General features: G+C 40.6%; 2 protein-coding genes across 3 annotated transcripts in view; both read left to right on the plus strand.

The window, feature by feature from the left end:
* MYOM1 (myomesin 1) overlaps positions 1–13,686 on the plus strand; it is a 75,357-nt gene extending 61,671 nt beyond the window's left edge. Inside the window, exons 34-40 of one of the 2 annotated variants that reach the window (XM_057397563.1) lie at positions 152–315; positions 1,711–1,747; positions 2,028–2,050; positions 3,663–3,718; positions 8,833–9,048; positions 11,756–11,879; positions 13,058–13,686. In XM_057397563.1, the coding sequence (XP_057253546.1) occupies positions 152–315; positions 1,711–1,747; positions 2,028–2,050; positions 3,663–3,718; positions 8,833–9,048; positions 11,756–11,879; positions 13,058–13,269 (832 nt within the window). In that variant the 3' untranslated portion in view covers positions 13,270–13,686. Of the gene's footprint in view, positions 1–151; positions 316–773; positions 1,906–2,027; positions 2,051–3,662; positions 3,719–8,832; positions 9,049–11,755; positions 11,880–13,057 lie in introns of those variants that run through there. The other variant, XM_057397562.1, reaches the window with a different exon arrangement.
* Positions 13,687–20,175: 6,489 nt separating this feature from the next.
* Positions 20,176–22,264, plus strand: part of LPIN2 (lipin 2) — a 45,030-nt gene continuing 42,941 nt past the window's right edge. The window contains exon 1 of the mRNA XM_057397567.1: positions 20,176–20,194. The gene's annotated coding sequence lies outside the window, so the exon portion shown is untranslated. The remainder of the gene's footprint in view (positions 20,195–22,264) is intronic.

Below are 22,264 nucleotides of genomic sequence, written 5' to 3' on the forward strand. Positions count from 1 at the left end.
CTTTAGCAAGAATTTGAATTAAGAAGTTTCAGAATATGGTGGCATACTATAGCAGCTTGGAAATCTGCAGACGTACTCAGTGACTCAACATGAACAAATGCCATTTATACTCCAGTAAAACAAAAGGGTAACATTGTTCTGTGTTTTTCAGTGATACCCAGATTAAGTTTACAGACCGAGTGAAGACTGGTGTCACCGGGGAGCAGATCTGGTTGCAGATCAGTGAGCCAACTCCACAGGATAAAGGCAAATACACAATGGAGCTCTTTGATGGTAAAACAGTACACAAAAAGACAGTGGATCTTTCTGGACAAGGTAGGCCATTCCATCTGCTAACATCATCTGTATGTGAGCATTAAGCTGTGGTAGGGTAGGAGCACCTACAGCAGTATCTTGCTACAGACCTGTTACCCTTTGGGTTGTAGGGTCTGTATGCACACCTAGCAGCCTGGCAGTGTTTGTGGGGACAGTGCAATTTGCTTTCCCCAACCTGTGTTCTCAGATCATAAATTATGAAGGGCTTTTTCCTATTCCAAATACCCAGTTACAGTTTGCCTACTCAGACGTCAACCCAGCTTCTGAGCTATCTTACAAAATCCCTTCTGTTACTGGCATTGATTGGCAGCTTTAAATACAAGTTGTAGCACTGAATGCCTTCTGTATCTCTCCCTTCCAAGTAATATTCGGATGAGGAACTGAAGAACAAGTTTGTTCTGTTACTTTCCTACTGTTATTTCTTTGATGGATATAATGAGGCTCCTTGTAATTCAGAGATGTCAAGACCTTTCATCATCATGATGAAGGACTGTTAGAGGAACAGCTAAAATTATTTGGATTGACTGTTGGAAGCTTTTACTCTGAGAGACATCTCAGATGCTAAGGAATAGATTAACTCCTTCCAAACTGCTGAGTTTCCGTTCCCAGTCATTACCAGCCCTAAAGCTTCACTTGGGGTCTGCAAGCCCTGTGTAAGGGCAATAACCTTATAATCATCTCCATGTTGCTTCTTCTGTACTCCATCTCCACTTTCTGAGAAAAGAGACGACGTGTTCCCTTTCAAGTGGGAGAGGCTGACCTCTCCAATGATGGTAGCTTAGCCTGAATTAACAAAGGAGACGAGTTTGCTGTCTGATGGCCATCAGTGTGACACTTCAGAGCAGATGAGAAAAAGAGGTAGCTTGTATTCATTAAGCCAGTGTTCTCTGAAGTGGGGTATGTGCAAGATGATCTGCTGGGGTGCAGGAAGAAAATATGAGAACTTCAGTAGTACATTTACATAATTTATAAACAAATATACATATATTAGGGATACATACTCAAAAAAGTGTTAGATAAGGGTGTGCGATCAAAAAAGTTTGGGAGACCACTGCTATAAGCTATTATTTAGGTGGTGAATTGTGGGTTTATTTCTCTCTTTTGTGAAATTACTTCAGCCTATTTCTCTCCTGCTATTTCTTTGTCTTAAAGCTTCACTTTTAGAAGAAAAAAAAAGTGTTTATGCATTCATATGTATATATAACAGCTGTCTTATACAAGATGGCCTTTATTAGTTGAACAATTCAGCATTTTAATGCTGATGCAATTCATATGCATCCATCCATTAATATATCTTTAATGATGTCACATCTTTTTTTTTCTACATTTTTAATTGAAACTGGTGATGATTTATCTCTGAATCTACCTTTAAAATCAACTTTTCTCTTTACAAAGCATTTGATGATGCCGTTGCTGAATTCCAGTCACTGAAGTAAGTATTATGCCATCTAAATATGGTAATGGTAGCCATAAAATAGTAACAGTATTTGTTTGTTTTGTGCTGGAGCTAACTATATCCTATAAAACAAATATTAGTCCTACAGAAGCCTGTAGGAGTTTTGCACGTGATTTCTTTGCTGTAACTGTTATGTAACAGATATGAGATTTTCCTTAACAGATTAAAGGCAGTTGAAAAGATAAGCTATTTTTAAATCAGTCTAAGTAAACTTTAACTGAAATTGAACTTTCCTTTTTGTTTCTTTCAACTCTAGGCAAGCCTTAATTGCAGAGAAAAGTAAGTGGGCCTTCTTTGACAATGTTTGCCATAAACTGTTTATGAAGATTTTCTTCCTCTCGAGGAAGGATGTGTGTTGGGAAAGAGAGGGCATGGATACATGCATATGTGCATGTGCTCATCCTAAAATGAGTTTGACCTTATACCAAGGAGAAACAAGGAGAGCAACTTTTTAGTCATTTAACATTGGTGCAAATCGTAGCTCATCACATTATAGTTATAGGTTATGTTGATTTTCCCATCTAAGCTCCTGTTCTCATTACCAGTTAGCGCGCTCTAAAAATTAGCTTTGTTGCTGATATCTCTCATACATGTCCTCTGCACAAAAGTCACTTTGTTTACAAAGATGGAGGAAATAACTTGGCTAGTTTCGAACTATCTAAAATGTCAAGTGACAGAAATGAGTAAGAAAACAGCAGCAGGTTTTGCATAACACAGATGCCTAAACACAGATCCCTGAATCTCCTCATACTTCTCCCTGTGTGTCAATTCTGATATAGCTATTAAAACAAATGTAGGTATTAATTACTTAAGGAGTAAATAATCAGAAATCAACTCGAATTAAGCTCAATATTCTCCCTATTCACAAAAAAATACATAGAAAAAAATCTAAGACATCAGAGAATTCTCCCACTGCAGATTATCTTCAGACATGTATAAAAACTGGAATTTGAAAAGTTATTGGAGAAAAATGTGTAGAAAGATCCAAGCTAATTAATCCTGGATATATACTCCACATAGAGCAGGGCTTGGCTATATACAGTGATCCCTACATGTCCCAGCTGAGACAGTGCAAAGAGATCAGTAATAGCCCTGCCCTGGACATTTCCTTTCTAACCCTGGGCCATTTATAAGGGGCTGGCATGTTAAGTGGCATAACACAGTCCCGTTTCTCGTCTCATAAGGCTGCTATCTCTGTGCTCCAGAGCACATCTTTTACAGAGTACATTAGAAAGGAACATTCTGTATAGTCATTTCCTTCCTCTGTCAGGCTCCACCAAGACATATAATGAACAAAATCCATATTCCGGAATAAGTGCGCCAAAGCCTGCATATGATCAGCTTATTTGTATTTGTGTAAGATTCGTATGGGACTCTGAGCTTAAAACTAGGGCAGATATCAATCCCATTTACACACAGATACGCACAAAGTGGTGGAATTTCACTGTTGCCGTCAAGACTGAAGTCTGTCTTTGCATTTAGATTTAAAACCTCATCTGAACCACTTCATTAAGTGTCGTTCATTTCCTTTTGGAAAAGCAACATTTTTAGTTTATGACACTAAAAATTTAGATTACCAGATCTCAAAAATTCAGAGGTCTTTTGTGCAATCAGAAGTAACATTGAATTGATAGCAAATTCTGCACGACACATGCTCTTTGGTCCCCCTCTGCAAGGTGATTGACACCAACTATTAACACATCTTTTGCTGTGATTTCAACTTTTTCTTAAGTCCAAATGGTGTGTGCTAAGAATGCTGAATAGTTCTCTGCTAGAGGACACATTAGAGACAAGTTGTACATAAATAAGATAAAAGGAAAGAACTAGAGGGAAACAGAATCTGGGACATAGCTGATTTTGAGACACTAAAGAAAATTATGCTTATTTCCAGATCGCGCACGGGTCGTCGGAGGTTTGCCTGATGTTGTCACCATTCAGGAGGGCAAGGTACAGTAAATTAACTGAAGCTTTACACAACAGGCTTGAATGCCTTTCAATAGTGGGAAAATATTAACTTTTTTTTTTCTTTAAAATCTGCTACATTATTTATTCATTGCCTGCCTTCTGTACGTAATTCAACAGCCTTGCACAGATGGGTTTATGTATTCAGGGCAGTGTCTTTTCTTAAGCATTAGATAAAAGTGAGAAGACAATGTGAGTTAAAACTCCTTATATAACCAGCTCTTTAAAAATTCATGCACAGGTTTCACAGTTAGATTTTCTTTTATAACAGGGTATCAGGGAAGCTTAATTCCTTTTTCTACCAGATAGCTAGTCATCCTGTGTCTTTTGCAGTTAACTTTCTTGCAATGTGGCAGGATAATTACACCTCTCAAGGCTGGCTTTTAAACTGTGTAAAAATAGTAAACCAGCTATTAGTAATAAATCAACTCTCTTGCCCAGACAAAAGGAGAGAGTTTTCTCTATTTCATGAGTGCAAAAGAGAAGCAAGTCAAAAAAGTAACTGGTGTTACACTTGATTATATTAACAGAGTTTAGCTGAAAGAGTATTGTGAGGCACTCCCAGAGGAACACAGCTACATTAGTGCTTGAGCACAGAACAGATGACCCAGAAAGTCAGTTCTCAGTCTCGCAACCTTTTCCCAGCACACTGGTTCTACAAGCTGCTGCTTAATAGTAGTGAGACCAAGAAGTGCCGGCTCTTCACTTCCCTCTACCACTAGCCAGTTCCTCTTTACAGTATGTGTGAACATTAAAATAGGGCACGTGAATGTCATTGAAAACCTGTAACATGACAACTACAGTAAGGCAGCTTCCTGATGTTTCTGGCTTTATCTGGCAATAAGTCAGCTTGGTTAAAAGTATTTGATTACAAGCTGAGCAGAGTGTTAAGAATCTAGAAGTTTGGCCTGAATCACTTAACAATGTGAGATGTATCATGGCCAACAGGCAGTAGGCTGCAGCAGTTCTGGGAAAATTAAGTATGTTGGTATTACAAAATGAAATAACATCTGATTAAACCTTTTATTAAGGGATTTAGCAGTTTGGGAAATGCTGTAGAAGTAAGAAGGACTCGTGAGTATTATAACTGTAGGTAGAAGACACAAAGAAACAGAATGAATTTGCAGATTCTCAGCTTATAGTGCTCATGCTTGGAGCACTAATTGTGCTCACATCTGGTGATGAGACTCTCATATTGCTTTGGCAGGGGATAAATCTGGGTAGTTATTATCAGTTTTAAGCTTTCTGCCAAAAGAGAGTTGATATGAAGTTGAGTTTGGGCTCACGAAAGCAAAATGTGAACTGTTTATAAAAGAGAGTTTGTAAAAACTTAACTGCAGAATGTTACCTGGGCACACATTGTCCTTCACAGCAAGAACATTTGTGGTGTTTGAACAAATGACTGAAAAACTCTGAGAACTCAAGACAAATATCCTTGACCTTATGTTTCTGGATTGAGTAGGTAATCATTTTGATAATCAGAGTAGGACAGAGAATGATCAGGGAAAACAGTGGTTTGTTGGCTGGTGTTGGCTCATCTTCTATTGCTTGCAAATATGCCGGATAAAGGGCAATGCAGTTCTCTGTTGTGTAATGCATGCAAATTGCACAGTCATCAAGGATTTTGAAAAAGGAAGAAATGAGGTAGCAGAGGACTGTCAGTTGCAAGCTTTGATTCTGAGTACCAGTGCAGCCATAATTACAGAGTTATATGAACAGACTGGTATCCCTAGATTGAACTTCCAAGCATATGCATATCTCAAACTTAACACTGTGACTGTGATGCTATTTATTATCTTCCTGCATGTGAGCTGAAGGATACGTGTGAGAACAAACGAACCAGTGTTTACCCAGTGTTAATCAAACAGTGTTCCAGATGGCCTAAGAAGCTTCTACTGATAGACATAAATGCTCTTCAGCAGTGTGGTATATTTGGAAAAGGCTAAGTGTCAGCTCATATTAGGAATTTGACCTGATAGAGAATACCAGCATAAGTTTTGTGTACAGCCAGCCAAATTAACCAAAGTGGCTCTTTCCATGAAGGCCTGTAAGCGAGTAAAGGGGGTTTATTTTTAAAAGGAGAGGCTAAGGATTCTGACAGGCATGTTTAGACCTACAGGCAACATCTTATACCCTTCTGTTCACAAACTCCCCACTCTACATTTCTGCCAGCGGTAAGTGCCCTCTCAGGTAGGCTGGAAGAAGGGAGCAGGCTCCCCTGATTGAGCTGCTTCAGTTCACTCACTGGCATCTGTCCTGGTTTAACCTTATCTGGCAACTAAGCCCCACACAGCCACTTGCTCACTCCCCTCCCCCTGTGGGTTGGGAGACAGAATCAGCAGAGTAAAAGGGAGAAAACTCATGGGTTGAGATACAGACAGTTTTAACAGGCAGAGCAAAAGCTGCATGTGCAAGTAAAGCAAAACAAGGAATTCATTCACCACTTCCCATGGTTAGGCAGGTGTTCGGCCATCTCCAGGAAAGCAGGGCTGCATCACGCATAACTGTTACTTGGGAAGACGAATGCCATCACTCCAAACGTCACCCCCATTCTTTCTTCTCCAAGCTCTATATGATGAGCATGAGGCCATATGATATGGGATATCCTGTGGTCAGCTGGGGTCAGGTGTCCTGGCTGTGTGCCCTCCCAGCTTCTTGTGCCCCCAGTCTGCTCGCTGGTGGGGTGGTGTCAGGAGCAGAAAAGGCCTTAACTCTGTGTAAGCACTGCTCAGCAACAATGAAAACATCTCTGTATTATCAATACTGTTTGCAGCATGACTCCAAAACATAACCCCATACCAGCTACTGTAAAGACAATCTAACTCTATCCCAGCCAAAATCAGCACATATCTTAGCACAAACCGCCCATGTGAGTTTGTGCTAATATGCAAGAGGAATGGTGACACGTGAAATACGATGATACATTTCCCTCTACCACCTGTATTACTCATGATAATCGGCAGTGAAAGGCAGAAAATGTAGTGGGGGGCACAAAGAGTTGCAGTTGCTGGTTTCTCCAAGGCCACATGCCTCAGCGACCCAGGTCCAGACTTGCTATGGGAACTCTTGTGTGGAGCTCTGAAACACTAAGACCCATCTCAAAGAGATGTGGTTTTCTCGCCCAGCATTTTTCAGATACATCAGATTTCCTCAAAGATTTAATCACTAACCACAACAACTTGACAGGTTTCCAGCCATTTCCCCCCGCCCCCCCCCGCCAGATGACCATTAGAGCCAGACAAGTACCGGAAAAAGGGGATTATTTTGAAGAGGAAGGGTGCCTCTTCCCCCAGGAGTACAGGGCACACTTTTTTACCAGGATATCAGGTTGAATGCAGCATTATAATCAGTAATATATGAATAATATGAGTAATAAAGATATACATGAGCAAATACAATATCCTGCCCAAAGATGAGAAAATCTGAAACAGATAGGAGCAGACACAGTGGGCAATCGCTTCTCCTTGGCTAAGGTTCCATAATTATAGGCTTACCTTCCCAAAAACCAAAGACTTCACCACCTACATAGTGAATAAGATACATCTCTGCACATTAGTAGCTGGTAAATAAATAGTAAGAGCTGGGAACATCAAGAGGAGCACTGATGTCAAACAGGAGCTACTGGTGCAAGGTTAAGCAAAATGCAGCTATTATAAGGGATGATTTAGAATAGTCATCACTGCTGCTTGAATTTCTTTGAATTAAGGAGTACTGACACCACTTCAGACACCCAAGGTTTGAATGATGCCACCAACAAGGTTGTCTGGAAATGGACATCAGCTCACTAGCATCTTGGAGTGGCAGCTGGGGCCACTCAGTGGTAATCTTTTGCCTGCTAGAGAAGCAGAAGACAATAAAAACATACTAAGCACCTGAAGGGGCCAGTATGCAATGCCTGGCTGAGGCTGAGGTCATGTGTGTATCGAGTGATGAAGAAGAGGAAATGTAAAACCTCTTGTTTTCCCCTTGTTCTTCAAAAAGATGGACTGATACGGCAATCCAAACCACATTCACATTCACACCAGAGGGCTTCAAGAGGAGGCAGTCAACAGCCTCACATGGTCACCATCTGTAGGTGCTGCAGGAAACCAGATAGAGGCCATTTCCACCCTGCCATAACCACCTTTCACTTGGACTCTGCCTTTCCTTTGTTACCAAGAATTATGTGTTGTTGATGGAGGAAAGACACGCGGGATTTATTTGATTTTTATTTTGTTCTCAGAGGTACAAAAATCTTTCTTTTTTTTTACAGAGGTATCCATTTTTTCTATCTGCTCATTTCAGCAGCCTCCTAGGTGTCTCTCTTCTGCCCCATCTTCCACCATCACACTATCAGATAAGAGGCAGAGAGGTGAAAGGAAGGTAGTCTGTTCAATAGATTTCTCATTGTAGATATTATCATGACAGCCTATAAGGGCCAACAAAATGAAGATACTTCCTTCAGTCTGATCGGACTGAATCCAGTCCTTCAGAACATTAAAGGGAAATACTTATGTGAACACCAAAGAAAGGGTAAAGCCTGTATTGATTTACATTGAGAACAGTTTTACAGGACTGCATAAAACAATTCAAGTCTGTTGGAAGAGCTGTCAGGGCACAGCTTAAGAAGTTTCTAAATTAAACAATATAGTCCAGGGACGCTTTGTTCTTAGTTATTTAAAAAGGCAGGCACACTTTCTTCACTTCTGGGGTAAACACATAGTGAGCTTAACATGAAATACGTTCATGTTAAGTTGAATGACGGTTCACGATGGTTCCTCAAATTCTTATTTCAGCTCGAACATGAAAAATGCTGACAACATCTAATTTTATATTAAACAGTATGCATGGGGAAAGCTCTGATGATGATTATGAGAGCAAAGAAGAAGGTCCATGAAATATTTAAAGGTTTTAATGGAGTTTATGAATTAACTGAGTTCCTTACTTTCGTTTATAATACAGAAGACTGACAAAAATTATTGATTACTGATGATAATATACATCTAGTTACTAAAAGCAGGAAGCTAAGTGGGGAGTTGGAACATTTGGAGAGTCAGCTATCAAAAATCACAGCAGATATTTACTGACTGACTTACAATCATTTTGTACTTCTTCTATAGGCACTTAATCTTTCTTGCACTGTCTGGGGAGATCCTACCCCAGAGGTGTCGTGGCTGAAGAACGAAAAATCATTTGTATCAGATGCTAATTGCATCCTGAAATTTGAATCTGGAAAAAACGTCAGCTTTACCATCTCCAGTGTGTCTACACTCGACTCTGGGAAATACTCCATTGTGGTGAAGAACAAGTACGGCACAGAGATAAGCGACGTCACTGTAAGTGTGTACATACCTGAGGAAGAGAGACGGTCTGAGGAAGAGAAAGAAGAAAAGAAAACAAAAGCATGAACTTAAGACTAGAAAACAGAAGTCTGGGGGAGATTTTGGATGATAGGGTGACATAATCTGTGTGTGTAAATGGCTTTCTGCTTTGGCAGGCAGCCTTGGATTCCTCCATTCACTTCACCTTTGTTTCTAACTTGCTTAATTGTGCCAGGGAAAACAGGGCCTTACCTTAATATTTTCTTACTGCTAACTTCACAGAACCTAACTGTGGCATCTTCAGTCAGGCCAAATGCATGCTGGCTGTACACACAGGTCTACCATTTGACCCTCTTCCTGAAGCATTTGACCCTACAACAAAAATGGAAAGGGTGAAGAAGTTTTAATGGAGGCAACTGATGAGGTAGATGGAAAGATAAAAAATGATTGAGGCATTTTTGAGCAGCAGTTTAGATTTGTTCCAACATTGGTAAAGTAGCATAGATGGAATGTGTTAGAGAATTAAATCATGGAGAAACTAGTGCTGGGTTTTGTCTACATTAAGGCCCCTTTGTATTGCTGTGTTAATTTACAGAGGCCTTAGTATGGGTGTCATTTACATCCATAAATATTGTTTAATCTGCCCATTTGGGGTAAAAGTACTGTAACATAAATAAAAATTATGCTTAGGAGGCCAGAATATTAATGTGTGTGTGTGTCTGCAAAAATGTATGAACTCTCCTCTGTGTTCACAAATAAACTGAATTCACTTCTTTCCTTCCATCACAAGCTTGTTTCACTGTGTCTTGTTTTACTAGTCACGGTTCTGGTAGTTGTGCACAATATTTTAGTGTCTTAATGCTTTCACCACTGTAATTACCTCTACCTTCCCTTTAGATCACTGTTAATCTTCACTTCACTGTTCATGATAAAACCCACAATAGCACCTCTTCACACCTCTCTGTCTGGACTTTCACTGTGTCATGTCTCAACAAGGTATTTTTGCACCTTTAGACACAGCAATAGTCTCATCCAATCCGGTTCATTCATTCAGTTCATTCAATTCATGCTTATGAATTTTTATTGAAGGGTGCTAGGTAAGTATTTTGCTAGACTGAGACCTCAGTTAAGTTAATCCAAACTTAACACTGTAGATCAGAAATAACACATTTTGTCAAGATGTCTTAAAGCTACAAAAAGAATCTTCACTGGAGTGTAATAAAAGAAGTGGTGGGTTTTTTTTTCTGATAAAAATGCTTCAGACAAAAAAATACATTTGTCCAGATCTGTGAACACACTTACAATGCCATTGATTATTATTAGCTGAGGAAGAACAGAATGTACATGTATGTCCATTCTTCTAGACATATGTGCAATATATACATGTTACAGAATACATATATATTTATATGATCAGAAGCAGTCATCAGCCCAATTGCTAATTAAAAATGTCCCATATTAATAATTCTCGTAATTATTAGTCTTAGAACAGCACAACTCTTCACACCAAAATCTAAAGAACTAATGTGTATGTTTTCAGTATAAGCATATGTGTATGACCTTCCACATACTTTCTCTCTTCATTTTAAACCCTTGACATGTGAAGTTTAGTGTCAGCTAATGTAAAAGGCAAAGTGGAAGCGTGAGGGAATTCTCAAGTAATGATTAAAACCAGTTATCAATGGTGAAAGTGGCTATTTTTGCAATTTTAAAATATTTTTTTAAGTCAGTTTCTATAAAGGGCTATTTTATGATCTTAATAATTAAAAAAAAAAAGTAAAAATACAGATTTAGATCAGGTTTACGATTTATAACTTACCAAAACATGTTAGCATGTGCTTAACTTCATGCACAAACAGTTCCACTGGTTTAAGGAGGATGTTAAGTTTATTTGGCATAGATAAACTTCCAGGATAGATTTCACATCACAGGTATTTTTAACATGAAATTACGTAAAACTAATGTGTTTTCAGCATTTCACTTATCTCCTAAAATAGTTAAAACTCAAGTATCAAGCTCAATGACACTATTGCAATTTTAAGGTTCAAGTGTGTAATTACGTACATTAATGAATCCATACCTGTTATTAAAAAAGTTCAGACTAGTCACAACAGCTGCATATCAAACAGCTTAATTTTAAAATTCCAAGATACAATCATGAGAATATCTGCAACTTGAGATAGAGCAAGATTCTTCTGAGTTTAAAGAACTAATGTAAAATTAACTGATAATTTTGCTTAGTATGACATGAAGCCAATTAAAGGACGATAAGCAGGTCCCGCCATCTTGGTGCCAGGACAACATACACCCTAAAACCAAGTATCACACCTCTTCCATCCTCCACGGTGCAAACAAGAATATGACTTGCTTTTTGCAATACCTGATAACTTATGTTTATTATTTAGTATTAGCATATTTTTAATAATGATTGCATTTTGGCAGCAGTTTATTACTACTGCTTTATCTTCAAAAATCTGTTCTCCTGCATCCCACCTTTTGGGAAAATTGTGAGGGAATACAAGTGGGACATTTCCCAGATAACAGCCTGGATTCTACTTCTCTTCGCTTTGGAAGGTGTATGTTTCAAATCTCTGAAAGTTAGAGAGTAATAGCTGCTTCTAGACATATTCCTGTCTAGGATTCTGTTGTGGTGGTTTCAAACTGAATTTGTGATGCACCCACATTTCTCGCTTGTGCCCTTTTTGTTCTTGCTTTGCTTCAGGTGATTGTGATTTCTGTGCCAGGACAGACAGACACAGTCCAAGGACATGATCAAAATAATGTAACTGTATCTAAAAAGAAAAAAATGACAACAGGAAGCAAACGGAAGGAAAGGGAAAAGAAAGGTAAGAACACTTTTATCTTTATGGTCCTCTACTCCAAGGAACAAACTGGTAAACGTGCAGTTAATAGTCTGTGCCAATCTATATTTCTCTGATCCCAAACATTCAAATTTACAGTATATCTGCTCGTAGTCAACAATAAAAGCAAAGGTAAACCTCAGTGAAAGCCATTTAAATCAACACTTTTAAATCATCTTTCTACTGGGCTGTGAGTTCTTATCTTGGCTCACCTGGCTGATACAAGTTTTTTAAGCAATAATAAATACTTTGAAGTTCCTGGATGCAGAGGAAAGACCTCCTAAGCATTTATATATACACAGATGGTGTTATTTTCCAAAGGGAGACTTATTTCAGGTAGATGTTTGACAGTTAACAAAAAAAACCACAACCCAAAACCCAAAAGGGCCTTGCTAATTAAGAGGCTCTAAATGCCAAAGTGTTTTAGAAAATCCTGATTGTAGAACTACTATTTGTGATTAATCAATTATTCTCTTTATGTCCATATTGAATGGTAAAGTTGGAATTATGGGTGACCATTTCTTTTGTCCAATTTAGAGAGAAGGTAGAAAATTAAAAGCTCTCTGGTGTTTCAGCATTCTTACACATTACAGAATTGTACTGTTCCTTTAGACTTTTACTATATAATTGCTACTTGGACATTGATTTATTCTGCACAATTACCAGTCCCTCATGTAGAGCATTTTAGCTCCAAATAAGGCTTAAATTCCAACATTATCAGAATATCTGTTTTATATATTTTTGCCTAAGTATTTTTTCTGTGTATACATGTTATATCATTGCTGACAGAACATTTTATACTCTATTCCCCTCCCCTTTCTGCTCTTAAGGGAAGAACAAATATTTAAATACATTTCTTTCCTTTCCTGCCTTAATGGTATGGGTAACCTAGACATTTCTGAGCAGTTCTGTAAATTAGGTGAGTTATGTGAGAAACAATTCTTTACATGTCTTTAAAAAGACATCGGAGACCATAAAGACTTGGGCTTGCTTTTGGTTCTGTAAAATGTAGTAATGTCATTTGTGATACTGTATCTCTCTCTATGGGTATGGGAAGAGGAAAAGAACACGATAAGGTCATAACCAATTTGAAAGCAAAACTTACCTTATGTACCTCTGTGTTGCTGAGCATAGTAAATGGAGGAAAATTTTATTACTTGTAGAAGAGACTACTGCGACAAAAGAGACACCTGATACAAATGAAATCTGCCCTGTTGAAAAAGAAAAGGATACAAAAAGCAACCAGCAAGCAGCAAAGAAGACTGGTGGAAAGGCAGCAGTAGCGGAAAAGGTTCCTCAGCACACAGAAAGCTTAGATAAGCAGGGAAAGAAACCACTGGAAAAAACAGGCTTGTGTAAACCCCCCTGTTCTTGAATAAAGAACAAATGGGATCTTGTGATCAGGATGACAAGTCAAAGCTGAGATTCATGGGCAGCCATACCTTAATACAAAAGTTTATTAGTGTTTTTTGTAACATTTGTAATGCTTCATAACTTTAAATGCACAGTAGATGGGTACTTATGTCTCAGTACCACATTACTTGCACTGCAGCAATTTCTAAGTATCTAAACAATGATCCATGTACTGACAAGGTGATTTTACTTACTAAAAAATGTGCATGATAAGAAGAGTTTAATAGAGCAAATCCTGTCCAGAACTGGCCTATTTACTACTCTGTAAAAGAATGGTGATATAAATTACGGGGCTTTGTTAATTGATATTTGTAGGCCACCACAGCTTGAGGCAGACCCTGCTTACTTTCTCAACGAAACCATACATACAGTCCTCTTACTGTCACGTGGGCTGTACTTTTCACCATGACTAGTTTGGCCACAGAGGAAGGTTCCCAGAAACAGAACTATCTCCCATGGGTGCAGGGGTGTCATAAGTAGATTTTCTTTTGATCCAAGTTTCTTTCGAGCAAACCTGCTCCATCAGGTGGATCAGGATGACATCTGGGCATTTCACATCATTCAGGCTTAGATGACTGCTTTTCAGTCCTCTCCGTTAGTTCCCTCATGGCCTTGGTGAGGTACTGTGGATACAGTATTAACCCATAAAGTATCAGCTGCCCCACGTGCTCGTTTCCTTCCATACTTTTTGCTGCAGCAATCACACTACACAAATCAAAACGTGCCTGCTATACAAAAACAAGTGGTGGGAGAAACTTTAAAATACAGACTGAACTACAACTAAGATCATCCTGCTAGACTTAAGTACTGACACACAGAGCTTGATTCAGTTCTACATTGCATCTTGTTCTACATCTATGTATTATAGTTTAAATTAGTAGGAGACTGGAGTAGCTCAGCAGCAAATGATGTGAGCGTAGCTCCCATAACAGAAATGCACTGAGGAGCATTTCCACGCTAGGAGACTTTTAAAATGAGAACCATAACACACGTAGGTTCTCACGCAACTGTTACAGAAAAGGTAAATTTCTATAAAGATGTGAGATTACATCACTCCGCAGAGTTACAGTCTGGCCTTTCAAAACATTACAAAGCTGCAGCTGTTTCACAAAACTCTTAACTCCTCTTTGCCATGGCAATTATTTCAACCTGCCTTACCTCTGTAAAAATCCATCACTTCCTACAACTCCTTTGGGTTGGGAGCCCATCTCCCACTGACACCAACGGCAGCATGTAAGTTATATATATAGAACAGCCTGTACCACTGAGAGCCTGATCCAATTCCTGCAAAATGCCACAGGGGTCTTTTCATTAGCTTTAATAGAAAACAAGCTGGATCTCACATGAATGTTCTAAAAATGTCTCAAATCTCAGATTACAAAACCCATTTTGCCCACTGTGAAGCCAATGGCAGATCTCTCTTTTGTGTTACTGTAGCAGAATTAGGTCTTAGCTTTTTACTGAAAAAAAAAACAAGCAGCCAGTATTTTCCTGATACTCAATTGAAGCCTACTGGAAATACTTAAAAAAAAACAAACTAAAATGTACTAGGGTGGAGGTTTGGGGTTTTTCTGTTTGTTTGTTTTGCTTCTTTTGTTTTGAGGATGGTTCCTCAAAAAGCTGGAAATGCAGTCACACCAGTATTGTTTTACTGGAAATGATTTGCTCTCCAGAAGCACGGTGTTGTGATGCATGGTAAACAAGATATACACAAATAAACATTTCAAAGAATTAGAAAAAGCATTTTTTTTATTATTTAAGCTGTAGTTGCTCACAAATGTATACCAAATATTCAAAATTAATAGAATTGTTGAGTATATAAAAGTCTAATTATGTTTCCATGGTTGAGTAATTTTTCTTGCATTCTGTATATATAATTTATGTTCTATTCTTCATGATGACTATGAAAATTTGTTCCAGTCTCTGTTCCATTACATGATGATAGAATGCAAATCATTTCTGAAGCAACAGAATTGCCTATCAAACAGAATCATTTGACTACATTTAAAACCAGACACTGATTCCAATGTTTATCTGAAGTGCCCCTTCTGGATAGTATCTTCTTTCTTGCCTACATATTCCACTCCAGCATGCATTACTCTCTCTATTGAAATTCAAATTCAATTCTATATTCGACTCTATTATAAATTCATATTCTTCCGTTATAACAACTGTATTTAAGAGTGTGAGAAAGTGTAGCATTAAGCTAAATTATCTAATCACTTTCCAAAATTACGAAGTGCTATTTCTGAAGATGAAAGAAGATGTGAAAAAGAGGGTTTTACTTTGTCTTCCACTGTCATAAAGTCATTGTGATTCCAGGTGTCCTTGAGTTCTTCTGAGAATTAATCCTGGATTTGTGACCCAGTTATTGAGGAAGATCTGTCTGTGGCCTGAGAGTGACAAACCAGAAATTGGTGATACCCAAAGCCATAATCTTTGACGCAATTAGTTGCAAAGTGAGATCATCCCTGAACTGGTGTAGTGCTCTGTATCCTTGAACAATAAGGTGAACACATGAATGAGATTCCACATAAGCTGCACTTCCACTGACTAGACAGACATCCAAACCAAATCTTTCCACACAAGTGTTTTGTCTTCCTAAAAGGACAGTAAGTTTTAAGAACTAAAGCAAAATGTTGGCCAGGCAAAAGAGACACAAAAGCTGTAAAGAGTAGAGAAAACTCTTTCTTTCCACGAGGGCTTTGGGAGATGAAGGTACTGTGAGAGAGACGGTGGGGGGATAAGACTGCTGGCAAGGAGAGGAAGGAAGGCACCAGATTTGGCTGCAATCTTCTGCTGACTTCCCTTCTCTCATTTCCCATTTCATTACACAAGATGCCTTTCCTGTAATCCTTCTCCTTGTGCACATTTTCAAATGCAACACCTTTCCTTCCCTCTTTCCCCACTTTGCTCTTATACCATCCATTCAATTTGATACAGTTATTTCCAGTTCACCGTTTCATCACTCATGCTAACAGGCGCAGAATAAACCCTTCTTAATTAGGCTGTGATTGTGGCAAGAATAAGGAGATTCATAGCAGGAGGCCTGCAACCCTACCGTATCTATTATCACAAAATGGTTTGTGAAACACCTGCTAATGACTGAATGGAGAAATATTGCTTACATGACACTTGATCCAAGTGTGCCGACTTAACCAAATATCCTAAAGCTACAAACAAGTTCATCAACTAAAGCAGGACTATTGGTGTGCTTAAATATTTTGGTGGCCTGGGGTTACAGTTCCTTACAGGCCTGGATCTGGCTATTAACATTTTAACATTCTTAATTTTTTCCAACTGTTAAATGGAAACTAAACCAATTTGTTACATCCTATCATAATGTCATTTTGATCTCTGAGAAGCTACTGAAACACTCCTGAGAGGGCATATGCTAGTCATGACTAAGATGCAGAGATAAAGAGTCTCTCAGGTTTACTAGGAGTAAGATGTAAGAGTCTAAACAACAATAAAAAATAAATGTTTAAGGATATCCTGGCTGCTGTAATATGAGTAGGGGTGATGGTGAGCATGGGATAAATGACTGCTACAAACAATGGTTTCTGGGTGTTGTATGCATACAAACAGGCAATGAGACATCAACAATGTCTCATCGATGATGTCATCTTTTTTTTTTCCCCCCCTTATGTGGCCAAAGACTTTGTTTTGTATTAATACATATATATATATATATAATTGTTGTAACAACTAAGCAAAAGGCCATTTTTTCTTTCATCTACGAATGTCAGCAACACATTGAGCTCTCAGGGACCAATGCAAGCTGGTGGTTGCCACATCCCTATGCTTACAGCTCTCTACTCTCTACAGAACCACACTTCTGAGACACACTTCACCAAAGCCATGCCTAGCACCTCGTATCCTCCCAGACCTGTGACTTACCCCTGGCGCTCTGCATCCTGCTGGAGACCCCTCATCATTTCTTGCCTAGCCCTATGCAGGCTCCCTCTCTCACACATTATTGCTGCTAGACATGATCTGGCAGTTGAACAGACAGAGAGCCACTGATTTATGTATGATTTATGCTTTCAAATTATTTCCCCATCAGAAACCAAACCAACCAAAAGTAAGCAGTCACTCTCATCACACCCTCCCCTCTCCCTGATGGGGAAAATAACAGTGACATTTCTGGTGAAAAAGCAAAATGAATGCAAATGAGGTGGCAGGTTTCCTCTGGCCTGGAGTCCCTGGTTTCACTACCACTGAGTTATGGTTCAACAAGGACTGCAAATCATGCCTAGATGTAGAGAGATCCTATCTACACCACTACATAGTGTGTAACTCCACACAATCAGAGTGGAAACAAATCTCACTTGATGCAGCTGCGGAAAATGCAAGCCTTTTCTACAGCTTGATCATAATCTATGTGTAAGTGCAAAAGAGCAGAGAACACAAAAGGAGAACACTGAAGGCTGTCTACTTCTGTAGCCTTCTGATTGTCTGGAGATAATTATGGAACGAAAAGGTTACCTAAAGTGAAAACACTGTATTTTTAAATAAATGCTCTTTAATCAGAAACACCCATTCCAGTATGAAATAGACAAGTAAGACTTAACAATTTCTTACCCCTTTACAAGAAGAGATTTTTGTGCCCCCTAAGAAGCTTGCCTGCTTTTGGATTAGGCTTAATTTTATAATAGGATCTAGCTTAAAAATGATATTTGAGGACATACGATAGATTGAGCCCCTACCTCTTATCTTCCTGTGAACAGGGCTGTCTAATGCTGGAAAGGAGAAACCCCTCAACTAAAAAAATCACTTGCTGTCACGACCAGCAAAGGGATCACAGCAACACAAAATTAGTGTTAAAGGAACCACTGATGTGGCTGCCCTCACAAACTGAGCAACTTAGATGCCAACTAAGGAAGGGAAATGATCTATTTGCTGAAGCACAGACTGTGTGCTTGCAACAGACATTATGCTAATGTGGCTATGTAATTATTATTATATTATATTCAAACGAGAGGCCTCTTCAGAAAACTGCTCCAGCTGAAAAATGATTGTGCTGAAGGGTAGAAAATTGCTTCATTAGTCTGTGTTACATCTTTATATCCCAAGGCCTGGAAAGTGTTCCAAAATTGACTGAATTTCTGACACAACAACATTATCAAAATGGGCAGGCGCGAAATCTGACCTTTCTTTTTGCATATATATAAAATAGTCACCTTACCCATGTAATCCTGAGCTTGTGTCTTCTTCCACAAACAGCTTCCTTTAAAAATCCAAACTGCAAGCTATGCAGGGATAGATTTCTTTTAGTTCTGTGCTCAAAGGGATTTATGTTATTTGCAAATAAGCAAACTAACTGACTATAATCTTTTACGCAACTTTGTCCCAGGAGGTACAGACAAATAGAAACATCTCATCTCTGTGTAGGACTCATACAAAAGATTATTAAGGATATTTTTATAGATACATGGACTATCACAATTAACTTTGTCTATACGTTACTCTGCCAGCTAGCACATCTTTTGTCAATTGCAGTGAATATACTGTTAACTAGCCCAATTTCTTATGTGACAATTATATAAAAGCTATGCAACAGCCCAAAATGGCTCTAACAACCATTGGGGCAAAGCCAGTTCTTAGCAAAACTCTTGTAAACAGATTGACAGATGACAAAGTAATTGGTAGACAGACAGAAGTCCAGTAAAATAAAGAAGTAACATTGATCGTGATAAACAATTCACATTTGTGAAACCTAAGCTCTATTTCCTATTATGCTACTTCTCTGCCTCCTTTCTTATACTGCAAGATTTTTGTGAGATTATTCTCCTGTTCCAGTATATATGATGTCTCAATATAATCCAGGGCCTCTGGGCAACAGTGTGACTCAAGCAAATTATCAAGCCAGCTTCAGTGAGCACCGGCATGAATCACAAAACCAATGGGCAAGGAAGCTGCTGAATTGAAATGCACACCCGGCCTGCTGGACACGTTCTGATTTTGCAACGCTACAGTTTAATAAAAAAATACAAAAATAATAAACCCCCCCCCAGTTTTCCAGTCCCCTTAGGGTACTCCGATAACTTTCAACAGGATGCGATGACAGATGTATAAACCAGCAAGAAGAACCCTGCTTCTTCTTGAACATCCTCCTCACGAGGCGCTAATTCCGAGACACAGCTCAGACTGCTGCGCCTAGCTGCAGAGCGCGCTCCACAGCGGACCGCCTCACCCCGCGCCTGGCGGAACGGGCTGGTGCCCGCGGTAGGTGCCCAGGATGCAGCTCCACCACCAAACCGAGCTTGCGACACCAACACAGGGCCGAACAGGAGAATCGCAGGGGAAGGCGGGGAGGGCGAGGGGAGCGAAGCCACCCGCACCCGGCTGTGGATTACTGCCTCAGTAAGGCCGCGGCCGCTATTGTCTCTGCCCCTCCGTACCCCTTCGCCGGTTAAAACGTCCGCGGCCGCCTCCTGCCCCACCCGGCGCGAGTTGCGCGGGGCAGGCACAGAGCGCGGCAGCTGCTACGCGCGCCCTTGCGGAGGGACAAGCCGCGACCGGGACCGCGCCCCCTCCCACCGCCGCCTTCCCAGCGCGCGCACTGCAGGCCGCGCGCGTCCTGCGTCTCCCCGAAGGTCACGTGGCGCCCGGGGCGAGGCGGGACCGCGGCGCTGAGGTGGCGCGCGCTTGCCGCCGCCGCGGCGGCGCGCCAACCTTCCCCAACCCCCCGCCGCAACCCGGCGGCGGCGCGCGGTGTCGCGGACGTGCAGGCGGTGCACCAACGGCCGCCGCTTGGCGCAGGTCGCGTCCAGCCGCCCAGCGCGGCTCTCTTGTGCCCCCGTACCCACGTCTGGTCCCGGGCAGTTCTCTTCCCCCCCGCCATTCGCCCGTCCGCGCTCGGCTGACGCCGGGCCCCGCTCAAGGTAAGCGGGAAGAGGCAGTCAATTCGGCTGGGGAGGGGGCGCGCACGGTGTCTGGCTGTGTGAGGGAGAAGCGGGCGGGGTGGGGTGTCACACTCTCGGCCGCGCCGGCCGGCTGCAGGGGAAGGTGGGTGGCGGAGGGCCTGGCCCGGCCTCGCTCCGCTCTCCGGAGAGGGCTCTGAGCAGGCACCGTCGAGCCCCCACACCCGCCTTGACCGTCGCTCGGAAGCGGAGCCGGCTGGCCTGCCCGCAGCCAATGCCTGCGCTGCCAGCCGCTGCCCTGGGATCCGGTGTGCGGGATGGGGCGAGGAGAGGGGGAAGGAGAGCCGTCCCCTCCTGTCCTCTGGCTGCTGGGTGCGCGGGCTAGACCGGGAGTGGGGGTCTGCGGTGTGCCTATGCCCTTATGGGCTGTGCCTGGGCAGCTCGGGGTGGCCGCCGGCGCTGCCTGCCAGCCTTGCGGTGACAGGAGGGCGGTGTACCGTTTTGAAACGGCTGTTTTACTGGCTCTGCTTGGCGGTGCGACTCTCAAATGTTAAAAATCGCGATACGTGCTCTGCTGCCCGGGCTAGCGCCTTCCGTTTGCGGATATACGTTGCTTGAACTCGGGCTGCTAACTTGCGTACCTGCGGGACACTCCGCCTTTTTTTTTTCTGTTTATCCCCGCTGGTGCGGGGAGTATGAAGTGCTCATCACTGGAAATACGCTGGGCGTTTTTTGTGTATGTGTTCGAGTTTTTCGCAAGCGCACGTTTGAATTTCTGTAAGCTGCATGGTTCCTCTCGTTACCCAGTGGTTGCGGAGTACACGTAGCAGACATCAGGGATTTTTAATAGATCAAGACAGTATGCCGTTTAATCGCCTGCATTTCCATTCAACAAAATGTGATAAATATGCCTGGGTTTTGTATGTGCACATCGTTTGAAGAGGTTTTTTTTCCAAGCAAAATTCCATTGTGGCCACAAGAATTTGTTAGCCATAGTATATTTGCGGTTTATGGCTATACTGCATAGCTATACTACATAGTATATGGCTATAAACAGTACATTTGTTAGTATGTGATATTATTTAGGATATTGTCAGAGATGATGACTACAGATGATCCACATACAGGATACAGAGATGATCCTACAGAACTCAGTTGTTTGGTTGTTGGTTTTCTTTGGTTGGTTGGTTTGGAGGTTTTATACTTTATAATAGCGTTTCTCAGGACACTTTCGGATACTGAGTTCTTCATGTTTGCAAAATATTGAAAAAAGGAAAATGTGTAGCATTATGCACATTGTAAGAATATACAGATATTCATTAGTCACAATGAAAAATTGCAAGTCACAAAATGCTTTCTTTGTGTTACGGAAAGTGCAGGCTTGTCACTCAGTAGTTACCTAACCATGCTAGGCTGCTAGCTCCAGCCAGGACCATGAGTTGTGCCTTCTCTCCTAGCTCTAGTTTCTTTGCATCCCAGAACATACAGAAATGTAAACAACTTCATTCCTTACAGAAAACAAGGAAAATCTCTCTACTTGAATAGAGTAAGAGAATGACTGTGAGGTGCTCTGTAAAAACGTATTGCTATTATATGGTAGAATATTAAACTTATGAGCTGAAGTTAAAAAGTTTATCAATGAACTCAGGATTCAGGAACTTTGAATTATATGCTTTATTACCTGTTACTGTTATTTATAGTAGGAATAACTAGATAGTGCTGCAATGCTTTCATAAGCAATTACAGTGTTTATTTTTAAGCTTATAGCATAACTTCAGTTAAGCATATAAAAATGTTTGTTTTTTTTAATGGCCTGTAAAAGAGGTGGTGTATGAACCATATGTAATATTTCGTCTTGTTACAAAACTAAGTTTAGTTCTTCATTATTATATACTCGGAAGACATACGTATGAAATGTTCCAGTTCCGTAGTTCAGAGAACTTTTTGTCCTTTTCTCCCTACTTCCAGCATGTAAAGTCTGGATCAGTTATGGGGAAATATAAACTCACTTGACACCTCCTTATGTATCTGGAGGTCCAGAATAGCTGGTTTTTGCACTATATGTTTCATGCCTTGATCTCTGCCCCAGAG

The sequence above is a fragment of the Pezoporus wallicus genome, unplaced genomic scaffold (genome assembly GCF_028554395.1).
Source record: "Pezoporus wallicus isolate ANWC-B61680 ecotype Strahan unplaced genomic scaffold, APGP_CSIRO_Pwel_v1 contig_227, whole genome shotgun sequence".
Lineage (NCBI taxonomy): Eukaryota > Metazoa > Chordata > Aves > Psittaciformes > Psittacidae > Pezoporus > Pezoporus wallicus.